The sequence below is a fragment of the Canis lupus genome, chromosome 12 (genome assembly GCF_048164855.1).
Source record: "Canis lupus baileyi chromosome 12, mCanLup2.hap1, whole genome shotgun sequence".
Taxonomy (NCBI): domain Eukaryota; kingdom Metazoa; phylum Chordata; class Mammalia; order Carnivora; family Canidae; genus Canis; species Canis lupus.
The window spans coordinates 13,656,933-13,681,199 of record NC_132849.1 but is presented as its reverse complement, the minus strand read 5'-3'; the positions used below and the strand labels follow the sequence as shown (position 1 = coordinate 13,681,199).

General features: G+C 38.0%; 1 protein-coding gene across 14 annotated transcripts in view; it reads right to left on the bottom strand.

Moving 5' to 3' along the window:
* Positions 1-24,267, bottom strand: part of ZNF638 (zinc finger protein 638) — a 136,785-nt gene that overhangs the window by 64,695 nt on the left and 47,823 nt on the right. For 8 of the 14 annotated variants that reach the window (XM_072769755.1, XM_072769760.1, XM_072769762.1 and 5 more), the window contains exon 2: positions 1,043-2,558. The exons of 2 other annotated variants lie outside the window; for them this stretch is intronic. In XM_072769755.1, coding sequence (XP_072625856.1) covers positions 1,043-2,558 — 1,516 coding nt within the window. Of the gene's footprint in view, positions 1-1,042; positions 2,559-16,251; positions 16,397-24,267 lie in introns of those variants that run through there. 4 more of the 14 variants (XM_072769765.1, XM_072769767.1, XM_072769764.1 and 1 more) reach the window with 2 other exon arrangements.

Here is a 24,267-nt window from a genome sequence, read left to right as displayed (position 1 = left end):
CAGTTGACCCTTGAACAATACAGGTTTGAAGTGCACGGGTCCATTTATACACAGATTTTTACAGTACACATAAACGTATTTTCTCATCATTTTCTTAACATCTTTTCTCTAAATTACTTTATTGTAAAAATACAGTACACAATATTAACATACAAAACATATTAACCAACTAATTAATGTTGTCGCTAAGGCTTCCAGTCAACAGGCTATTAGTAGTTTTTAGGGAGTCAACTTGGATTTTCAGCTGTGCAGGAGCTGGCACCCCCAAACCCCAACCTGTTCAAGAGTCAACTGTACTATCAGAGTATATTCTACATTGCTCTTCAGCACCTCTATAAAATACTTTCTTAAAAAAGATAAAAAATAAAATAAAATAAAATAACTTTCTTCTAATTATACTGACCATAGAGGTACCTAAGGCCTTTTTAAATTTTTTCTCTAAATTTCTACCATGTTATACTGTGAGCCAACAGCTAGGCCCAAAATAATAACTCTTGACTCAATTTTGCTATGGATTAAGTTATTTAGGCTGCTCCTTCTCATGAAACACTAAAAATCCTAGTCTAGCTAGAGTCAGAACGTATTTGAATCAACATTAACTGTCTTTTAGCCCAAGACGGGTAGAAACATGCAAGGCTACAACATATTATTTCTTAGAAGCGTGCTGTACAAATATTTTATTCCAACTTTTTATATTTTTATAACAGATTCTATTTAGATAAAGTTGACTCGTGATATTGTTTTATTAAGTCCACAGTTTATGTTATGTAAGTTTTATGTTGCATGAATTTTCTGCAAGAACTAATTGAAAGTTCAAAGTACATGGACAAACTATGTGGTGTGCCCAGTCACAGGAATACAGAAAGCCTAACAATTCAGTATTTAGGCCAGGGCTACTTCGATTATAACTAAGTGGTGATGTTGCAATCACAAATAATTTCTGCCATTTCCTCAAGACCTAGTTAACATCAGCACAATATGAAAATTTAGAGGAAATTTGGGCGCTGATTATCATTATACAGTGATCTTTAAAAACACTCACCTTCAAATGACTACATTCTACGTTACACAGAGAACACAAATGTGGAAATATTCTTGGAGATGCTGCATAATAATCATTCATCATAGAGGGAGTTGGAAGTCTCTTCATCTTCTGGGCATCAGCATGTGAAAACTTTGGTAACCAAGATGCTTTCACAATTCCAAAGGGTGACTGAATGGGAATATCAGCCTCTGACTGGTAATTCTTTTTACTTCCTCCTGATCCATGTACACTGGATGAGTTAATCACGGGTTCATGTGGGATCCGTTCTTGCTGGCTTACAGCTGAAATTAATTCTGATGAAAAAGGTTGCTGGTTCATAGACGGAGGAATAAGAGATTGACTCATTGTCTGGTTAACTGTTTGGCTAATGGATTGACTGACAGATTTTACAGGTTCAAGGACTGACTGTCCTCCTGAAATGTGTAAGCCTGACATCTTAGTTCCACTCTCAACTGGGAAAAAGGACTGATTATTAGAGGACTCACTGGGGAAGTCCATCTGTCGAAACACATCTTCAACAGGAAACATAGAATTACATATCACATTTGGAGTGGGAACAGATGCAGAAATATTCTGCTGTGACCGAAATTCATTCTTGACCTCATCTGTTGGAATTTCAGGATCATAAATACGTACTTCAAGTGGATCTTCTGTGTAGCCATATTTGCTTGCATGCCCATAATCAATCACATTACTGGAAACTGCCTCATTACCAAGTGTTTCTTTATTTCTGCTCTGTGAAGGTAAATTAGGTAATCGGCGCCCCATTTTTCGCATTCTTATATCCCTCAAAATTAATGGCATATTTTCAGGAGTTAGCTGTTCATCAGGATAGCGACTAAGTTCTTCTAAGTCTTCATTAGATAATCCAAAACTTGCTAAGATACTTGAGGCACTCTCTTTTGTATAGCGGCTCTGCACTTGAGGACTTTGCTCTGTAACCTGTGTTATAGAACTCTGTTTCACTCCCACTGATGCAGATATATGAGGCTCATCATCCCACCGGCTACCATGAGGCTTCCCCTTCTTTTGTTGTGCTTCATGAAAATCCAATTTTTCTTTGGTCAATCTTGGATCAGTTCGGTGTTGAGTTACCTGAACATTCATTCTCTGTGGTCCCATATTCTGGTAAGATTCATGGCCAGCAAATCTGTGTGGAATTCCACGGGCTCTCCCTGCTGGGTAAAATCTTGGAAGACCCATGGATCCAGGCCTCATAAATGGTCCTGGAGGCCGCATCCCAGAAGGGTTAGGTGCTCGTGGCCTCTGAAGTGGAAAGTTTCCTCGTGGATTAAACCTGGGTCTCGACATGGCTATTTTCAAGAAAGCCTGATTTAATAAAGCATAAGGTGGTGTTGAACTATGTGAGGCAACGGCATTCAGCTGCTGAAGCGCCAACTGAGTCTTAATCTGAGCAAAGTGCAAAGGAGATGGGCCCAACAGAAGTGGGTTTGCAATGCCCAGGTTCAAGGAATTCACAAGTGGTGCGAAATTTTCCAAGAATAACACAAAGCTGAAAGTTAAAACACAAATATTAGATCATTTTAACTCAAACTACTTTATGAAGTGGGTTCTACAGCCAGTGTAAAACATTTTGAAATAAAGCCATGAAATCATCCTCCATTCATATACTTTTAGAGTGTTTACAAGAATTGTTAACTTTCCCAAAAAATGTTCTCTTCTTTTCTTCCCCGAATCCAGAACACAAACCCCAAACCTCAAGCCAGAGTTCATGTAACATAGTGTTGCACTGGGTGCTGTCCTAGGTGCTGAGCGGTAATTACAACTCCTTTAAAATAATCTTGAAAAACATTGGGGATTTATTTCATATTTCACGCTTTGTTACTGGAAAAAAGATGAAGGCATTAAAATACTTAGAAATACACATACACTTAATATGTATGTTATGTACAAATCATGAAAACAAAAACTGTAAGCCTAAAATTTTACAAGACCCATCTCTCCCAACACAAGTCTTCCTTGGAATCGCCACTCACAAATTCCATATAGCAATTAGACTACGCTTAAGTTTCTGTTGCTAAATAAACATTTCTTTTATGATGAAATTTACAAACAACTTGACTAGTCTGACAAAAGAGAGTGTGCAGTAGCATGGAATTGATTATAATATACAACATAATACACAGTACAACCACCAGTCGCCTTTCTCTTAGATTTTCTCCACAGTGTGACTATAGGCAAACATACATCGATAATAATAATAACTAAGTTTATTTATACTGTTCATCTGCCAGTGACTCTTCCAAGCGCTTTGCATGGATTAATTCATTTAATTCTCACAACAACCCCTTGAAATATGTAAGTTGTAGGACAAGAACACTAAGGCTCAGAGAACTCGCACAGACAATAAACGACTGGGCCAAGATTTGCACTCAAGGTAATTTAGCACCAGAATGCATGCTCTTAACCACTAATTGATGTGAGCAAGAATATCTTGCAATTCCCAGACACTGTTATTAAAGTGGTTGCTGTCCAGCCATGAGAACACAGCACAACTCATTCCAACCTAAGTCTCAGAAAAATAGTACTTCAGCACCAAGGTCAGCAACCATGAAAACTTGACTTCCCTCTCCCAGTTTTAAAAAAACAACAAAAACCCCTGTGTCCGTTGTTCACAAGGTCCCTACTTTTATACCTGATAGAAATGCAAGATGGGAAATACAAGGTCTTGAGGCACCTACACCTACTATGAAAACCCACACTATAGATCATACTTGATGATTATCACTTTCTGGGTCAAGCTACAACTTCATAGCTCCACTAAATCCTTCTTTAATGTATACGTTAATAAAATGTTAATTTGGCTGAGAAATGGACTTTATCTAGTTAACATACTCCCTTCCAACCATCTCTTCCAGTCAAAACAAACAAAATAATTTTGTCGCAGACCTGACTTACTTGATTTTTACTCAACGGTCAGCCTCCACTAAACATTTCTCATCCACCAAGACCCAGTGAGTCTTTCAGCAAACTTTCTTATTTGTTGCTTGTATCACTTGGGACTCATACCTTTCATTATGCTTTTGTGTTCCTATCTGTGTTTTATTAAAAAAAAAAAAAAAAAAAAAAAAAACGGTCAATTAAGAGCATGTGTTTATTGCTGTCTTATCTCCAAGCATAAATTTTACTCCTACCTAAAACACCATCAAATATTTGTTAACCTATCTGAAGGATCCAAAGTCACTATAGATTAATTGTCAAATCAGAATGAAACACAATAGTACTACAAAAATCTTAAGCTTCTAATTCAACAGATACAAGCTGCAGACACCACAAGTTTAGTAAACAATGAAATGATGCAGTCATATGAAAATGTGTCTGTTTTGTACAAAATAAAAATATTTCCAAGAACAGCTTTGTCTTACCTAAGCAGTTTGGCATCTAGTAATTCAAACTCTTTCAGCACCATTTTCCTTAACTGGTGAAGACTGTTCCCACAACTTTAAGAACACAAACTATCTCAAATACTGTTTCTCCTCCATAAGGAAATCACAAAGGAAGAGATTTCAGTCAGTCATCTAACTACTGCTTGGAATTGTGAGTAAGTATCATTTAGAAGCATCTATGTCTTAAGTTCTTTAAAGGCCAAAAACTTATCTATGTATTTCCCAATGTGTCCAGCACAGCCTTACAGTGATGTACGAATCAGAATTTAAGAGAGCAGCCCTTCACAAACTGTATCCTGCAGAAATTAGTACCCTGTGAAATTTTAGGTCTTCCATAAACAAGTTCCCTGGTCAAGAAAGTTTGAAATGCATGCACTAGCTACCCTTTTCAGAAAGACATGAATGATGCCTACTGTATATTAAAAGCTCTAAAAAAAATAAAAATAAAAATAAAAATAAAAAAAAAGGCTGTGATGCCCTGTTATCAAAAGGTTTTGTTTCATTTTGTGCTTCCTAAACTTGAGTTGTAAAAAAATAAATAAAAAATAAATAAGTAAAATAAACTTGAGTTGTCTTCATACATATATCTAGAGACGATTGGAATATTTAGTTATTGGTAAAGCACAAACAATGAACAATGAGAACAGTTAACTTGTGACTTACAGTGTACAACCAGGGTCCTGAACCCCTCCTTTCTCTATTCCCCTTAAGCTTATAGTTGCTGTAGCACAAGGTGGTGGGTGAGGGATAGGGGTGCAGTCCTCAGGGAGGGACTAAAGAGCAGGGGAAGTGGAGTTCCACCCTTGGAGAGAAAGCTACTTACTAATCACCGCAGAATTATTTTCATGTTTCAACAACTGCCATATCTGTATCAGTGTTGTAGTTATGAGTATCACTCCTGAAAGATTCAATATTCACAAAACAGTGTGCAATATAAATGACAAGAATCAAAAGGCCTTTTCCCGAATTTAAATTTCAGTTCTCATTAAATAGAAGTTTGGCTTGTTTGCCTTTTTTTTAGGATCCTTACACACACATACACACACACAATGTCCTATATGGTTAGTCCCAATGTGAAACCTAATATAATGAGGACACAGTAATAAGTTAACAGCGGCCCTCGCTTTCCCAAAGAGATTGTTCTCCCTTCTCTCTTGGTAAGACAAGTTAGGGGCTTGTTTAGTCATAGTTATTTATTAAGCATTCTAATTCCAGGACCTGCTGCTAGCTAGAGGTAAGAAAGTTTCTCTCCTGATACACATATCCTGGAAAATACATCATTATAAGCAAATGTCACTCTTTCAATAGGTCTCTTCAACTAAATTCCTTTCTAAGAACAAGTTTAATCCTCTTGAACTTTTAAACCAGTTATTTCTAATTTTTATCCCAAGACTCATTCTGAATTTCAAACCTAGTCTATAGTGTATTTTAACTTTACATTGCATTTAGTAACACTTTCAGATACTGATCCACTAACGTAAAACCATCAAACACCTTCTTATGCTATTAGATATAATCCTGGTAGAAGTTTCTCACAAGTAGTTAATCAAAACAACATCCTTAAAAAAGGAATTATGATAAATTACTATACATGTAGTTCAGCTGTCTCCAGTTCTATCTATTCCCACTATAATGATGTGAATGTTAAATCAGAAGCATGAAACACAATGTTGAGCATTGGTAAGAACTTACATGGACCATTTTAAAAATATAATAAAAAGTCTGCCTACAATCCATATGCCAAATAACAGATCTTCAATGGTTAAGGAAATGTTAAGTAACCTTGTGTTTTCTTTGTAAATGAAATTTAAGGAGTACAGTCCTATTTCATTTGCATAACCCTTTTTTTTTGCATAACCTTTTTATAAGCATCATTTAGGAAAGTTATCATTTAATCTTCTCTCCTAAAACTATCATTCACATTACTGCAAACAAAATGTTCTGACTAAAAAGATGCTTGTATTTACAGTTCAAGCTTTCTATTTACAAAGTATTATAAACTTCCCTTTTGCAATTATATAATTTTCAAGCCTTATTTCTTCAACTCTAAGGCAAGTCCCACCAATCAGCATCCTCTTCTTTGTTGCTTAACTTTTCCCCTTTGTTTAAACTTCAGTCCTACCAATGATGCCTCAGAGTACAATTACTCAATGCAAATGATAACCACTAAATGAAGCACAGGAATTTATTACCTTCTCAATAGATTCGGAAGAATAAAATTCCATATTCAACTATTAGATCTTTCAAGATATCTAAAAAAACAATGCCAGGTACTCCTAAAAAACTTAGAGAAACTGTCTTCTTAGCACTAAATATGTCAGAATAATTTCAAACCCACTTAAATACTTTTAACAGTGCTGGTTTACAAGGGGAAATAGCAAGGCTATTAAGCTAGAACAGATCCCTTCCTTCATAAACCTAAACACTCCAGTTTTTAAAAGATGGAGTTAGTGTCTTAGAGAAACCAAAATGATAAAATATAGTTAAAAATCTGGATGTTTCCCTTTTCACACTTCTGCAATTAAGAGGGTTTGCAGAGACTGAAGACTGGTTGAATAAATTATGGTATATTCATAATTTGCAGGGGTAAAAAAGGAATGATATCAAAAAACCTTAAGAGGGGGATCCCTGGGTGGCGCAGCGGTTTGGCGCCTGCCTTTGGCCCAGGGCGCGATCCTGGAGACCCGGGACTGAGTCCCACGTCGGGCTCCCGTGCATGGAACCTGCTTCTCCCTCTGCCTATGTCTCTGCCTCTCTCTCTCTCTCTCTGTGTGACTATCATAAAAAAAAAAAAAAAAAAAAAAAAAAAAAAAAACCTTTAGGAGGATATACCCTACAGGTAAGAACTACTACATTAAAAAAAAAAAAAAAAATTCCAAAAGTTGTTTTCACTTTTTTTTTAATTGGCATATGGACAAAACATAAAATGCTGATTAAAGATAAAATACCCATATATTATTTTTATATATATAAATATGTAGTACCACCATCACATATGTCTAAAGTCAAGCTGGTTTCTAAACCAAAAATAAGTGAATCCTTGCTCTCCAAATCTGCTATTACAAGTAGAGAAACCCAAGGGGTGGGATCCCTGGGTGGCGCAGCGGTTTGGCGCCTGCCTTTGGCCCCGGGCGCGATCCTGGAGACCCGGGATCGAATCCCACATCGGGCTCCCGGTGCATGGAGCCTGCTTCTCCCTCTGCCTGTGTCTCTGCCTCTCTCTCTCTCTCTCTGTAACTATCATAAATAAATAAAAATTAAAAAAAAAAAAAAAGAAACCCAAGGGGTTTCACCAACAATGGCATTCACTGATTTGATAGTAATTTGTAAATTTTAGTAATATCAAAGAATTTATAGAAAGTAATAAGTGATAGCCAAAAATTCAGAACAAATGCCTAACACAGTTAAGTACAAACTTTATTAACCATGACTATTAAAGAATATGACACTTTCTGGAGAACTGAGCACTAGCCATTAAGAGGCTGGTTCACCTAATTTATGAAATCACTAAATTGACTTCAAAATTAACTTCGAAAAACCCGAGTTAAGATCTGAGTTAATTATTAACACTCCTTTGAAAACAATTTTCAAAAATTGAAAGACTGTTTGAAAAACTGCAATTAAATATTAATACCTTAAAATAAATTTTATCCCTGATAAGTAACATATGCTTTTTACAGAAAGTAAAAGGTAGTAAATTAAATCCTTACCATTAAAACCATAATCCTAGAATGAACTAGTATTCTGATATAATTTCTTTCAGGTTTGTGTATGTGAATACGTACATGGATGAGAGAGAGAAGTACACCAAACTTTACTATATGAAATTAGAAATACACTATTTTCAGTTAACATTTTATTTTCCTTTATTTAATATTTTCCAAAAACAGGCTATTTATTGGTCACGATACTTTCTGAACTTCTGAAAGAAATTCTATTGTTGTGACAAGTAGCACTTAATTCTTTTCTGTAACCTTTTAAGAACCAAAGCATGCCACTCTGAAACAAATATTCAATAAAATGTCAAACATAAAAATTCTTTTAAAAACACTTAATAGAAACTGACTTCTTGAATCAGGCATGCAAAAATGGCTCGATCTATTAAAAAGATACTGACATTAGATCCCATGAGTTCTTTCTGAGATGTTCACTACCACACACAATCAAAAATTGCCTGTTATTCTAATGTAATCTTTCATAAGGGAATCCTTTATTTTCTTTATAGATACTGGTAAAGAAATCAGAAATCTAAAAATCTAAAAGCATCATTAAAAATTAGCCGGATCATAATGGCTCCACTAGATTCATAATGAAAAAATCTCTATCAACCCCCAAACATGAATTTTATAGTATTCAGTTTACAAAGCACTTTATATTATCTCACTGGAACCTCACAATAATCCTATGAGAAGGGGAATCCCAGTTTTTACAGATTAAGTGAAGCCTCAGAACTAAGTTGCAAGATCATAACTAAAATCTTTAACTCCTCTCTATTTTTTCATGCAATATTCTAGATATAAAATGTAAATGTCATAGCTTTAGTTTTTTTAATTAGAAAAAGTAACAAATATTCATTATCACCCCCCCCAATAAAGAAAAATCACCTTCATGACACACAGAAGAGTTGTTTTCTATAATCTTAACATAAAGGGAAAACTACCATTATTTTTCTACATATATACCCACATATTTCATTTGGTATTATTTTGTTAGAGTGACTGACAATATAGAAATCCACTTTAGTATCTAAGAATACAGGGACTACACTGGTAACTTAATATAAGAGGGAGTACATGTCATTCTATGCTTTCCTCAGTTTAAATGTCAATCTACTAATCTCTTCTAGTATACAGATGGATCCACTTGGCCAACTCTTTTCTACCATTAGTTTTGTCTCTTCACATCTCAGAAAATATGTAGGTCCTAATTCTGAAGGTACCACAAGTGTAGCTGGGCAGTATTACTAGAAATTAAAATGCCAAAATGTGGTACCTCAAGGTAACTGTTAAATAACCAGAAAGAATAAAAAGGCAATTAGAAACATTATTTGATATCACAGAGGGTGTCACAAATTTCCCTGCCACTTGAAAGGATTGCTAAACATCATGATTCCATACATGAAAAAAATATGGAAGCTCAACTTGCTAACAACACACAATTCCAAGGACAGATTACCATGAGAACCATGCATTAACAACTTCATATAGCAATGATTTAAGCTACAATTTCCAGAAAAACAACTTTTTGATAAACAGGATGCATATAATTGTACGTATTTTTATATGTACTTTTTTTTTAAAAGCACTGCATACATAAATGGGTTTTGAGAGATCACACTGAATTTATAGTAAATGATGCCTCACTGAGAAGTGCTTTGGTGGGCCTGCTTGTCTTGCTACCCTCAATAAATGTAATTAGTCAAAGAGAACCCACCTGATCAGAGCTGGAATAAAGAAATCTGTCCTGAGATTGTTTTTAAAACTAGAAATTAAAAAAGTGGTGTATGTTGATAAAACTCAAATGCTGATAGCATATTTACTGCCTTAGTAAGAAAGCACAAGCATGGAAACAAAATAAAGCCAAAGTAACAGAAGACCTCAGGACCAAGAAGTAAAAACAGTACTGAAGACATTCACTGCTTAGATGCAATTGTTCTGAGGCATAACTGCATTCTTGACCTCCCTGCCATTAGGTTGTTACTTCCATGAAGCATACAGGCCAAAATATGTCTTGTCTCTGCCTAAAATGGGTTTCCAAAATCTTTGATTAAGCATACCTAAACTATTTGGTCAAATGCCTTAAAATGCCAAATTCCTTAAAGTCTTTACCAAGTAACAAAAAAGCATATATAGCATGTTACCTTTTTTTTAAGGTTTTATTTTACAGAGAGAGAGAGAGAGTGCACGTATATGCAAAAGCAGAACCCTCAGGAGAGGGAGAAGCAGGCTCCCCACTGAGCAGAGAACCAACATGGGGCCCTTGATCCCTAGATGCCAGGATCACGACCCCAAGGGTCACAACCTCAGCAAAAGGCAAATGCTTAACAGACTATGCCACTCAGGTGCCCTAACATGGTTACCTTTTGTATAAAAAAATGAAAATAAAAAAACACATGTATCTGCTTACAGTTACAAAAACCACAGGTAGGATAACACAGAAAACAAGATGATTACCTATATGAGATAATAAAAAGGGACTGAAAAAAATTGGGAATATTTCATGGAGTATATGAAATATACATGGAGTATATCCTATTATATAGCTTTGACTTTTAGAAGCATACTAACCAACATTTTTTTATTTTTATTATTTTTTCATTTTTTTAAATTAAAACAAGGATGGAAGAAGGTAAGAAAAATCTAAAACTGAAAGCAAATTCAATCATTTTGCAAATGCATACTATAACCCATTTAAAAAATTAATTCAAGTAATTTATGAACCCACTATTTGATATATATATATCCTCAGTTTTAGAGAAGCTAGGAAAAAGGGGGAGAATTACAAATAAATTCTTTTTAGTAGTTTGTTTTGGGGAGTTCTGTAATGATATGGATGAATTCTTAAATTACTTTAGATATGTTACAGGATTAAGCAAACAAGTAAATGTTTTGATAGTGCTGGGAACCAAGGCTTTCAATGTCCAATACAAGATATACAAATATGAAATGAAAAAAAGAAAAAACTGGACAATAAATTATAAACCACTGAAAAAAATCAAGAGTCTGTAACTCCAATCAATCATTGCAAATGTAGAGGAACTGCTGACTTGAAAATCATCATTTTGTAACTGTAATAGTAAAAACTGGTTCAGACAAAGAATCTTCTGTGCGTATTAAATCTAGAGGGAAATTTTGATAAGTAGGACATCTGCATAGTCTTAGAATGTCTCTTCTTAAATCAATTAGTTCGGAGATGGGGGGTGAGGGGGCATCAAACATATCATCCGTGGCAGACAGATGGATATCATATACCTCCAGATTTGATACAATGGGGACAAAGGATCGCTTACGTGATTTTTCTGACCAGGGACACATAATCTGAATCTAATCAAGAGGAAACATCACAGAAATCCAAATGAGAAATGTTCTATTACAAAAAAAAAAAAAAAAAAAGGTAAAAAGAACAGAGAAGGAAAGCAGGCCATATTTTTCAGAAATGTCAACTTCACTAAAGATAAAGAAAGGCTATAGGAAATGCCCCAGAGTAAAAAAAACTAAAGGACATGACAATTATATGCAATTACCTGACCCTAGACTGATCCTGTTGTGGAAAAACAACAACTGCTATAAAGAACACTAATGGGTCAATTGACAAACCAGAAAATGGCAGATTAAAGAATTGTATCACTGTTAAATTTACTTAACTAATTACTATGTAGTTATTTTACTATAACTACAAAAGAAAATACCCTGTTTTTAAGGAAATAAACTAAGGTAAAGGAGTACAATATATGCAACTTACTCTCAAACAGTTGGGGGGGGGATAAATCACGTGTATATGCATACAAGAATAGAAGAGGGGAGGAAGGGAGAGGGTATTCCTGTCAGAGATTTAATTCACTCAAAAATTAATAATCCAACCTTTTAAGTACGAGATTAACTCCTTAATTATATACTAAGTAAAAAAAAAAGAAAAGGTTTTAAGTATGGCCACATGCAGAAAACATGCAACACGACAAAAGAGCATCAGCTCTACACACATTTTTGTTTTTCAAAAAGCAAGCAAAAAAAAAAGTGAGCATCATGCTCACTCCCTATTGACTGTTAGCCCATTATGCAATTCATAATAATCTCATCTTTGGGGACATTTCAACTAATCTGAAGATATCCACCCTGCTAGGAGGGGTGCCAGTGAATTACTTCATTCAAAATTGGTTAACTCCCATAAGTAAAATTTAACACTAATGTAGCATAGTGTTTTTTAAGAACTTAGTTCTTAGATTTAGTGTATTAATTCTGGTCCTGCTGAGTGCTAAAAATGTGACCTTCAACAGGCTGGTTAACCCAAGCCTCAGTTTCATCATGTGAAAAACAGGAATAAAAACAATACCCACTTCAGAATGGTGTGGTGACCATTAAAATTATACCTCCCATAGTGCCTGGGTGACTTAGTTAAGCGGCCAGCTCTTGGCTGGCTCCTGATTTTGACCCAGGTCATGATCTCAGGGTCCTGGGATCGAGGCCACATCAGGCTCTGCACTCAGCACCGAGTCCACCTGAGATTCTTTCCCTCTCCCTCTGCCCCTCCCCACCCCAAAATAAATAAATCTTAAAAAAAAAAATTATACCTCCTGATTCACAGCAGCTGCTCAAAAGGCACTAAGATAGTAAACAAAATGCTTTAAGACGTAGATAGATACTTATTTCTTTTATTAAGATTTAGGTGATTTCTGAGAATTTCAATATAGTAGTTGAAATTAATACATGTATTACATAAACACACTGTAAGTGTGGTATATGAGACACAATTGGGGAAATTTGGATACTGGCATAAGGAATTATTATTTTAGGAGTGATACACGTTTTCTCTAAATATTGTAGAGAAAAAAATCTGAACTATACACTGATGAGTAATATGGGATTTGCTTAAAAATAATAGGGTGGAAGGCAGAGACATGACTGACCATTAGCTTGCAATTATTGAAACTGGGTGACAGGTACACAGATGAATCATCGCATAATTCTCTCTGCCCTTGTATATTCTTAAAATTTTCCATAATAAAAAGTTTTCTAAAGAAATGAACACATTCAAAAGAAAATCAAGTTGACAACATTCACTCAACAGTAGAACAACAAAAATTAGTTGAAAGTTTAACAAATTAAAATTGTGGAAATAAGGTAAGGAAAAAAGTGTAAAACCTTAAAAGACCGGAACAATAATTATTTCGGTATTTAAAGGGATTCAAGAGTTGAAAATAATCCAAAATATCTATGTGCCCAACGTAACCACGAAGAAAATATCAAAATATGTGTGCCTTGAAACTAAAACTCTCTTGTATTCCCTGAACTCTTTTCTCCGGACAAAATCCTTGCTCTTGACCCTCACTGATCATTATTATAGCTGTTTTATTTCTGCATCTCATTTTCTTCCTTTCCATTACTCTCTTATCTTCCATATACCTCTTTTCACTTTGATTCTAAGCCACAAATTTCAGACTACAGTAAATAAAGTTGAATAACAGAGTAAGTAAAGTTGAATACAAATGGGGCTTATTGGGTTTAGCTACAAATAGAACTACTTTCAAAATTTGGAGGCGGTCTAAACCACCACATACCAACATTCAGTAGCTCTTCTTTCCTTGCAAAATAGGTCAATGTTACTGGGTACCCATACGGAAGCACTGATTCCAGTATATAAAGCATCTTATCTGATTAGTATATAAAGCATCTTATGAAGAATTTGGACAGATTTAACCAAACTTTGTCCAGTATACATTAAGTCACAGTAGGAAGAGCACAATTTGGACTCCAAGGGCTGGGGTTCCTACCCAGGCTCTGGCAACTACCAGCTGAGTTCATTTACTCAACACATGAACCTGGAATACATACCAGGCAACGGGACAGATACAAAGATGAACATAACATCATATAAATAAGTTACATTTTATTTTGGTAAGTGCTACAAGTGAGGAACATATAAAATTTATAAATACACCAAATATTTGAATGAAATATTAAATGATTTTTCAGCTCCAAATTCTATCAATTTAATCTGAATTCTTTTAAGCCTCTTTTTAACTAAAAGGGAATATTCACAAGAGACGATCTCCTATCAAAAGATGCTGCCTAAAACTTAAACATTTGTAATAAAAGTAATAGCTAACGTTAAAGCACCTATTATGTGCCAATGGATAGGGGCTTTCCATTCATTGTCTCCCAATTCTCACAACAATCCCAAATAGGAAGTAGGTATTAGCACCATTTTACACATAAGAAAACAAAAGTTCAGTAAGACTAAAGGAACTTGCCCAAAATCTTAGACATACAGTAAGAAAAAAATAGATTTGAATCCAGATCTTCTGATCCCAAAGCCTATTCACTAAACTATTTGTCTCGCATTTTCTTTCACTATTACATAAAAAAAAAAAAAAAAAAAAAATTTCCAGAGATCACCTTCTTTAGAGCATCTAAGAAAAAAATCTTTAGGACATCCATGAATAACAAAGTGATCTCTGATTGTAATGTGTTTTTTAAACAAGAGTATGTTATATACACCCTCCAAGACAAAAAAAGATTACAAGACTAAAATATAACCAATATTCAAGGTAATAAATATATGACAAGAATATTCTGAAAACTAGTTAATAGAAACCAATGAGGTTTTGTGACTTCTTCCATGCTTTAGCTTTCCCCTTACTAGATGGCAACAATCAAGCAGAGAATGGCCCACTATATTTCACTGTATTAACATGTTGGATTCTACATAATAATTTGAAAGTATTTACAGAGTATGGGGAAATAAAATGCATACGAAGTACTGTCAAATTAAAAAAAAAAGGACATAAACTAAGTCTAGGATGTCTAATAAAATTAAGGCTATGTTGAAATACTGTGAACTATACATTTTTCTGTATAGACCTCATTAAGCATTTTTTTGGAAATTGATTTTTTCCAATTTATCAATATTAACCACAAATCTGAATCAGCAAATATCCCCAACAAATAAGTCAACCCTTTACAACAGACGAGGGAGAATTAAAAACGAAGGAATTTTTTTGTGCACAATTCCAAAGCCGGTTAGGTAAAGAATTTAAGTCAACTTTCAGTTGCCGGATCCTGGTAACAAGCTTTTCTTCAAAAAGTGTTCAGAATAAAAAGGGTCCCCCCTCCCAAAAAAATAAAAAAATAAAAAAATAAATAAATTCCTCCTTAGAGTAAATTTTAAGATTAAGAAAAATTAGCTCGAGGCAGCCGTCATTGTCTAGTTCGAGTGAAGATTTTGTACTAACAGAAGTTGCCCCCATTCGCAATTATCTCAACAAAAGATCGGTTTCAAACGTCCCCAAGGATGGAACAGTTTGGTATACGCCCCCCCCCCCCCAACAGGACGGGGCTCAGCCTAGAAATCGCACACAAACCACTAACGACCCGTATTCGCGATTCCTCTGAGAAATTTGTACCGGAACGGTTTCGGAGCCTTCCGTATCCCGCACAGAGGTGACATTTTCTTTGCTTTCCAGCCCGCAAACAGCAGGCATAGGGGACAGGGGCGAGCAGACGCCGCAGGATCTAACACCCCCCCCCTTCCCCAGCCCCAGACACAAACATGCTCTGCTCTTCTCTCCACGCTCGCGGCACCGCGCCGCGCCGCGCGCCAGAGGGCTCAGCTCGAGCTCCGCCGCCTCGCTTCAAGGCCTGACGGGAACGGTTCCTCCCTCCCCGGCGCTCCCGCACCGCCGCTTCCTCCGGCTGTCAGGCCTGGCTCGGCCTCGGCAGGCCCTGCCCCGATGGGGAAGGGGCCGCCGCGGCGCTGCCCGAGGGCCGTTCTCGCTCCTCCGCCCGTGCAACGGCGTCAGGCGGCTCTTCCGGAAGCACGGTCCCAGCACGGGCGCCCGACGCGGCCCTCCAGGGCAGCCAAGTGAACCGACGCGGCAGCGGGGCAGCCGAGCTTCGCTTCCCTTCCCATCCCGGGGGTCCCCCAGCCTCCTCCCGCCCCCGCCGCCTGCCCGCCGCCATCTTGTGCGCAGCCGCTGCGACACAGATACAATAGTCGGCCCGGAGCGCACAGGAGAGGCTCGGGAGCCCCACGCTACGGGCTCCCGCCTTGCAGCCCCTACGCCCCCCAAGGCAGCGGTCCTACCTATGCCTACCCGACTAACAGCCGGATCCCATTTGCGCCCCACACAGTTTAGCACTCAGCCTCCGGTCCCGACGCCGAAGAAGCTACCGCCTCCAGAGAGCTGCACGCATGCGCGCCTGTCGAGCCTTTGCGAGCCCTCCTCGGCTCCCGGCGCCTGCGTACCGCCGGCCCCGCGCTCGCCCCGAGGCGCCAGGAAGGAGCCGCAGGAGCCTGGGCCCGAAAGGGAGCGCTCGCGCGCGGGGCGGCCCGGGAGCGCCCTGTGCTGGCCGCCGCCGCGTCGGCGCCTCTGCTGCTCTGCTCCGGGCCCGTCCAAATCTTGCGCAACCTGGAAGACTTGTGTTGTCTCGCCTCCGCGAAGCCCCCCCGACCGTTTCTGCCTTCGGTAACACCGCGCACTGGGTATCATAACGCTCTGTATGGTTAGATTTTGCCTGCCATGAGGCTCTCGCCTTTTACCTATTTTTGCATCCCTCTGAGCAGTGACGTGATGTGTATCACAGCCCCTGACTATGTCAGGAAATTAGAATTCAGTTGGAGTTTATTGTTTATTAAGCTAAAAATCTGGGCAGCCCCGGGGGCGCAGCGGTTTAGCGCCGCCTGCAGCCCGGGGCGTGATCCTGGGGACCCGGAATCTGGGTCCCACGTCGGGCTCCCTGCGTGGAGCCTGCTTCTCCCTCTGCCTGTGTCTCTGCCTCTCTCTCTCTCTGAATAAATAAATAAATCTTTAAAAAATAAATAAAAATCTTCTCATGTGTCATTTCACAATCAAAATACCCACCTGTGTGGTGGATACTTGACACCTTCACTTTATTGATGGAAAATTTGGGGTTGAGAGAACTTGAGTAACTTAAGGTTACTCTACTACACCAACATAAAAGCTCAATCATTGGGCAAAATCGGGTGAAACTCCCAAGTCTTGCCTGTGGATGCCACACAAATCACACACCGCCTGCCTGAAGTCTCATGCACCACTTTTACCTAGCACCCAAGCAAATGTGTCTTTCTCTTTTCTTTCTTCCTTTCTTTTTCCTTCTTTTCCAGAGATGTATTTCTTTTAGTCATGTTAAACAGAAAAAGCTGAAAGAAAAGTCTTCTTATAAAATGTATCTTACCAGATTTTCATTTCAAACTAAAAATCCTGCAGAGGCAACAAGCCAAAAACAACAAAGAAAAAGCCAACAAGCCAACTCCACATAACCAATGTTTTAAAGCTTGAAGTGTTTCCTTCCATACATTTCCTTTTTTTTTCCTTGTTTTGGGTTTTTTGTTTGTTTGTTTGTTTCTTTTGTTCTTTAAAGATTTTATTTATTTGATAGAAAGAGAGCACAAGCAGGGGGAGTGGCAGGCAGAGGGAGAGGGAGAAGCAGGCTCCCCATTGAGCAGGGAGTCCCACCCACATAGGGCTTGACCCGGGATCATGACCTGAGCCTCCCAGGCACCCCCATACATTTTTTTTTTTTACTCCCATATATTTCTATATAGTCATACAAACATACATAAACGTGTTATTTGCATGCAATGGGAAATTTTCTTTTTTTCTTTTTTGTCAAAAACTTACACATTAGCCTATTTCCCTTTAAGATTACTGATATTTCTCCCAGTAAACCATATAGATCTGCTTTCTTAAATAGTTGTGCAATATTTCATAGCATGGTTCCATCAGTTATTTAACCTATTCTTGACCCTGATGTTGTTTTCAGTCTTTTTTGATACTATAAACATAGCTCATATATAAACAGCCTTACCAACTGATATTTTTATTTCTAAAGGCTAGAATCCCAATAGTTATTCTACATTAAAGATGTATATATAGATAGATTAGATGGATAGATAGATTTAATTCTGCTACATATTGTCAGAATCCTTTTTGAAAAGCTTATCCAGATTCCCACTTGCACTAAATGCATAGGAGAATGACCATTTCTTCCCAACCTCACTTCTTTTTCTAAACTCTGAAACGACTTAAATATCATTGGACATGTCTGTAATTTAAAAGGTGGCATAATCAGAGGCACGTGGCTGGCTCAGTCAGTACAGAATCTGACTCTTGATCTTGAGGTCATTAGTTTGAGCCTCACATTGGGCGTAGAGTTTATTTAATTAAAAAAAAAACTTTTGAATTGGTATAATTAACCTTTGAAATATCTCACCTGATGCTTTTTCTGGGAATGGCTCTTGAACAACTTTCTTTAAATGTTTTTATGATATATAATTGGATTAGAATTTTTCTCTCCCCCCTGCAATCATTTTTGTAACTTAATTCTCCTAGAAAGGGATCCCTGGGTGGCGCAGCGGTTTGGCGCCTGCCTTTGGCCCAGGGCACGATCCTGGAGACCCGGGATCGAATCCCACGTCGGGCTCCCGGTGCATGGAGCCTGCTTCTCTCTCTGCCTCTCTCTCTCTCTCCCCTCTGTGCATTCTCATGGATGAATAAATAAAATCTTTAAAAAATAATAATAATTCTCCTAGAAAAACCACCATTTTGGGGCACCTGGGTGGCTCAATGGTTGAATGTCTGCTTTTGGCTCAGGTCGTGATCCCCGGGTCCTAAGATCAAGTCCCACATCAGGCTTCCCACAGGGAGCCTCCTTCTCCCTCTGCCTGTGTTTCTGCCTCTCTCTCTCTCTCTGTCTCTCATGAATAAATAAATAAAATCTTTAAAAGAAAAAAAAAGAAAAACAACCATTTCATCTGGGTTTGTTTATTTATTTATTTATTTATTTATTTATTTATTTATTTATTTATTTATTTGAGATAGAGAGAGTGCTCACATGGAGAGAAAGATTAGCAGAAAAGGGAGAGAGAGATCCAACCCGACTCCACACTGAGCATGGAGCCCCCCATGGGGCTCAATCCCATTACCCTGAGATCACAACCTCGATATCACAACCTGAGCTGAAACCAAGAGTTGGATGCTCAACTGACTGCACCACTCAAGTGCCACTCATCTGGGTTTTCAAACTCATTTCCCGAGAATTGGGCAAACTAACCTCATAAATTCTTTTTACTTTTATGCTGTCCCTTATATGGTTTGATTTATTTCTACAGCACTTATCACCTTCTAACATACCATATAATTTATTTCTTATTGTTTCTTATCTATCTCTCTCCACTAGAACATAAGCTCCATGATATTAGGGATTTTGCCTCTTTTCTTCACTGCTTTATCTCCAATACTTAGGATGATACTTGGCACATAGTAGGAAAATCAGTGTATATTTTTTAATTATTTTTTTAAAGATTTTATTTATTCATTCATGAGAGACACAGAGTGGGGGAGGGGGACAGAGACTCAGGCAGAGGGAGAAGCAAGCTCCATGCAGGGAGCCCGACGTGGGACTCCAGCCCGGGACTCCAGGATCACGCCCTGGGCTGAGGGCAGGGGCTAAACCGCTGAGCCACCCAGGGATCCCAATCAGCGTATATTTTATCCAAAAAAATGAATGACCCTGATGGGTAAAAAAGTATATGTTCGTGCATGTGTGTGTCTGTGTGTGTGTGTATGAAATTGTTGAGCCTCATTTCATATCTACTGGCCATGTGCATTTCCTCCTTCAAAAATCCTTTTAATATTCTTTGCTTATATTTCTAATAAGCAGATTGTCTCTTTCTTATTAGAAGATAATTCTCAGTGTAAGGAATATTAACCCTTTGTCAAAATCTTGCATTTGGTTTTGTCCCATTCATATTTTCTTTTGCCATTATAAATTTTAAATGTAATCAAATTTGTCAATCTTTTCCCTTGTGACTTGAGTATTCTTTTTGTCTAAGAAGTCTCACCCCACCCCCAAGAAGCATACACACCTAGGAATTATACAAAAATTCTCCTAAACTTGCTAAATTTTTGTTTATAATTTCAAATTTTTATTTTTTACAGTTAGACATATTTAATCTAAAATTTATTTTTAGGGCACCTGGCTGGCTCAGTTGGAAGAGCATGGGACTCTTAATCTAGAGGTTATAAGTTCAAGCCCCACACTGGGTGTAGAGATTACTTAATTGAATAATAAGTAAATAAACTTAAATAAAATAAAATTTATTCTTTTTGTGATATGAAGCAAAGATCTAACTCTGTTTTCTTCCAAATATATTAAATCAATCATGAAGTTTCCATGTGTTAGAAAAAACATGCTTTCCCCTCCTTCATTGAAATAGCCCTTCCCTTTAAAAAACAAACAACAAAGAAATAAGTCCCCATACATAAAATGGATTTATGGACCTTCTAGTCTGTGTTACTTATACATTTGTCTACCTATAGGCCAGTAACATTTATTAATTCATTAACTGACCCACTAAGTACTTGAGGGCCTACTTTGTTGCAGGAACTCATCTGGCACCAAAGAGTCAGTGGAAAACCAAAGGCACCAATAACTCATGCCTCATGGAAGACAATACACAAGTAAATATATAGTATGTCAAATGGTAAGTGCTATGGGAAAAAACAAGCAAGATCAGGAGAGGGAATAAAGAGGTAACAGAGTTTGCAGTTTAAACAGGATGGTATTCAAAAAAGGTATAACTAAGGGATGTCTAGCTGATTCACTCAGTAGAACATCCAACTATTGACCTCAGGGTCATGGATTCAAGCCCCATGTTGGTGCAGAGATTACTTTAAAAATAAATAAATAGATAAACTTCTTTAAAAAAAATAAAGGCATGACTATCTATGAAGGCAGCATGTCAGCAGAAACCTGGATGAATAAACCGCAGAGAAATCTAGGAGGAAGAGTATTCCAGGAAGAGCGGAACATAAAATACAAAAATTCCAAGGTGAAAGCCAGCTTGTCATACTTGAGAAACTGCAAAAATGCCAAAGAAGCTGTAACAGCATGAGTAAGAAGGGACACAGCAGATGAGGTGGTAGAGAAGTGGGCTATATTAGTCTGCTATGGTTGCCATTAGCAAAATATCACTGGATGGGTGGCCTAAACAACAGGGATTTATTCTCTCACAGTTTCAAGTCTAGAAACTGATTGGGGAGTCTAGAAGTCTAGATTGGGGTATAGATATGTTTGGTTTCTCCTCAGGCTTCTCTCCTTGGTTTGCAATTGGCCACCTTCTTTCTGTGTCCACACATGGGCTTTTCCCTATGCACACGCATCCCTATTGTCTCTAAACTCTTCTTATAAGGACACCTGTCATATTGGATTAGGGCTCACCCACATGACTCCACTTAACTGTAATCACCCTTTAAGGTCCTACCTCCAAATATAGTCCTACTCTGAGGCATACTGGCGGTGAAGACTTCAACATATGAATTTGGGAGGAACAATTCAGTCCGTAACAAAGACCATTTTATTTTTTATTTTTTAAATATTTTATTTATTTATTTATTCATGAGAGACACACAGAGAGGCAGAGACATGGGCAGAGGGAGAAGCAGGCTCCATGCAGGGAGCATGACATGGGACTCATTCCAGGTCTCCAGGATCACACCCTGGGCTGAAGGCAGTGCTAAACCGCTGAGCCACCAGGGCTGCCCACAAAGACCACTTTAAAGCCTTTTTTTTTTTTTTTTTTTTTTTTTTATGATAGTCACAGAGAGAGAGAGAGAGAGAGGCAGAGACATAGGCAGAGGGAGAAGCAGGCTCCATGCACCGAGAGCCCGACGTGGGATTCAATCCCGGATCTCCAGGATCGCGCCCTGGGCCAAAGGCAGGCGCCAAACCGCTGCGCCACCCAGGGATCCCCACTTTAAAGCCTTTTGGGTTGTGTTGTGAATGAGATGGGAATATTTTGAACAAAGGAGTGACATAAATTGACATTCTAAATATTGGAGGATAGAGTAGTCAACAAAAGTCAAGAATCTGCTTTCACAGAGTTTACACTTTAGTGGAAAAAACAATACACAAAAGAATATAAATGTGGTAAAATAAATTAAGGGAAATAAAGTGAGTAAGGGAAAAATGATGAAGCAGGGGCTGGGTAATGCCTTACAGAAGATAGTCAGGGAAGTCTTCTCTGGTAAGATGACAGTAGAGCATAGATATAAAGGAAGAGAGAGGGAATATCACATTGATATCTGGAAGAAAAGCTTTCCAACAGAGGACACCAAGCAAGTACAAAGGCCTTGGGACTGGAGCACATTGGGTATGTTTAAGAAATAATTAGGCAGCCAGCACAGTTGAGGTGAAATGATATAGAGGAAGGACAGATAAGGATAGAGAAGTACAAGGGATCAGATCATGCAAATCTTTATAAGCCACTTGTGGCTCTACAGAACATTAGATACATACTGGATTAGGAATCACAAGAATTTCCTTTCTAGCTCCTGTTCTGATAATGACCTCACTGGATTTCAGTTCTCATATTGTAAAAAGAGGGAGGAGGAGTGCCGGGGTGGCTCGGATGGTTAAGCATCTGCCTTCAGCTCAGGTCGTGATCGCTGGGTCCTGGGATTGATCCCCACATCAAGCCCCACATTGGGGCTCAGAAGGGAGTCTGCTTCTTCCTCTTCCTCTGCCTTTCTACCTCCCTCCTCATTCTCTCTCTCTCTCTCTCTCTCTCTCTCTGAAATGAACAAATAAAATCTTTCATAAAATGAGGGTGGGGGACGAGGAAGGGACTAGATTATCTTGCCCATAAAATGTGAGTCTGGAAATCTCCTATAAACTGAAAGATGCTCATGAATATTTATGGCATTCCCAAGAAAAAAAAATTTTTTTTCAAGATTTTTATTTATTTATTTGAGAGAGAGCAAGAGAAAGCATGAGGGGGGTGGGAGGGGCAGAGAGAGAAGTAGACTCCCCACTGAGTAGAGAACTGATGTGGGGCTCAATCCCAGGATCCTGAGATCATGACCTGAGCTGAGACAGACCCTTAACCATCTGAGGCTGATTCAGGTGTCCCAACCCCACTTTTTTTATTTTAGAATCTACCATATCCACACTACTCCACATTTTTATATTTTTTAGCCACCTTGGACCACTTGCAGAAATTCACATTCCCACCTAAAAATGTCAATATTCTTGATGGAAATAAAAGTCATCTTACTCTGCCTACTCTTCTGACCATCACTCTTGTCCACAATCCTCCTCCCCATTTTTTTTTTTTTACTCCATCTCAATGCTTTAATTCCTCCCCATTTTTTAACAACTCTGTTTTCTGATTGGCCAGACAAGTACTGAGAAGCTCTGTTCACAGCTCAGCTCCTGCCTGCTCAGCACAGTTCAATGCCTGAAAGGATTAGAAAAAAGAAGACTCATCACAAACCTTTTCCTGTGATTTGTGAATATACATGGGGCTTTGTCCCAATGACACAAGGAATCTCATTACCATTTCATCTCAAGTGCAAGTGTTGTAGAAAATAGGAGCTGGGAGTAATAATTGCCCTTCATATGTCTTTAGAATCCAAATGTGATGATTGGGATAGATACAGGGCCATCATGAAAGTTTGAGAAATCCCATAGTCATATTATGACCCGCTAATAAACATGAACATCAACAAAACTTGATTCTTATTGATCCTTGAATTTTGCCTCATTGGTGCCTGACTATAAGCTGTACCCATGTATCATATAGAGAGGAGTTCAGAAAAACTCAAAAGAATAAGCAGTTATTTTTCTGTTTTTATCAAAGCTAGTGCAATGGTAACTAGAAATCAGTTTGTCTCTTCTTGTTAAGGTGGTTTCTAAATATGTCCATAGATTCTTTGATGTAATTCACTTCACAAGGTAGAGCCTAATTCCACACTTACTGAATGCAGGTGGGACTTAGCATATTGTTTCTAATGAATAGAATGTGGTGGAAGGGATGCTGTGTGATTTCTAAGGTTAAGTGATAACAAGGATAGCTTCTACCTGACTTTCTCTTCTTTTATTGGATTACTTACACTAGTAAAAGGTTCATGAGAACATCCAGCCTGTTAATAACCCCAAAAGGGAAAGAATTTTAAATACTAACCAAAGCAGACAGCATAACAGAGAGATCAGGAAAAGAGACTGTCAAAGAGAGTCCTGCTAAAACACTGCCATCCGGGATCCCTGGGTGGCGCAGCGGTTTAGCGCCTGCCTTTGG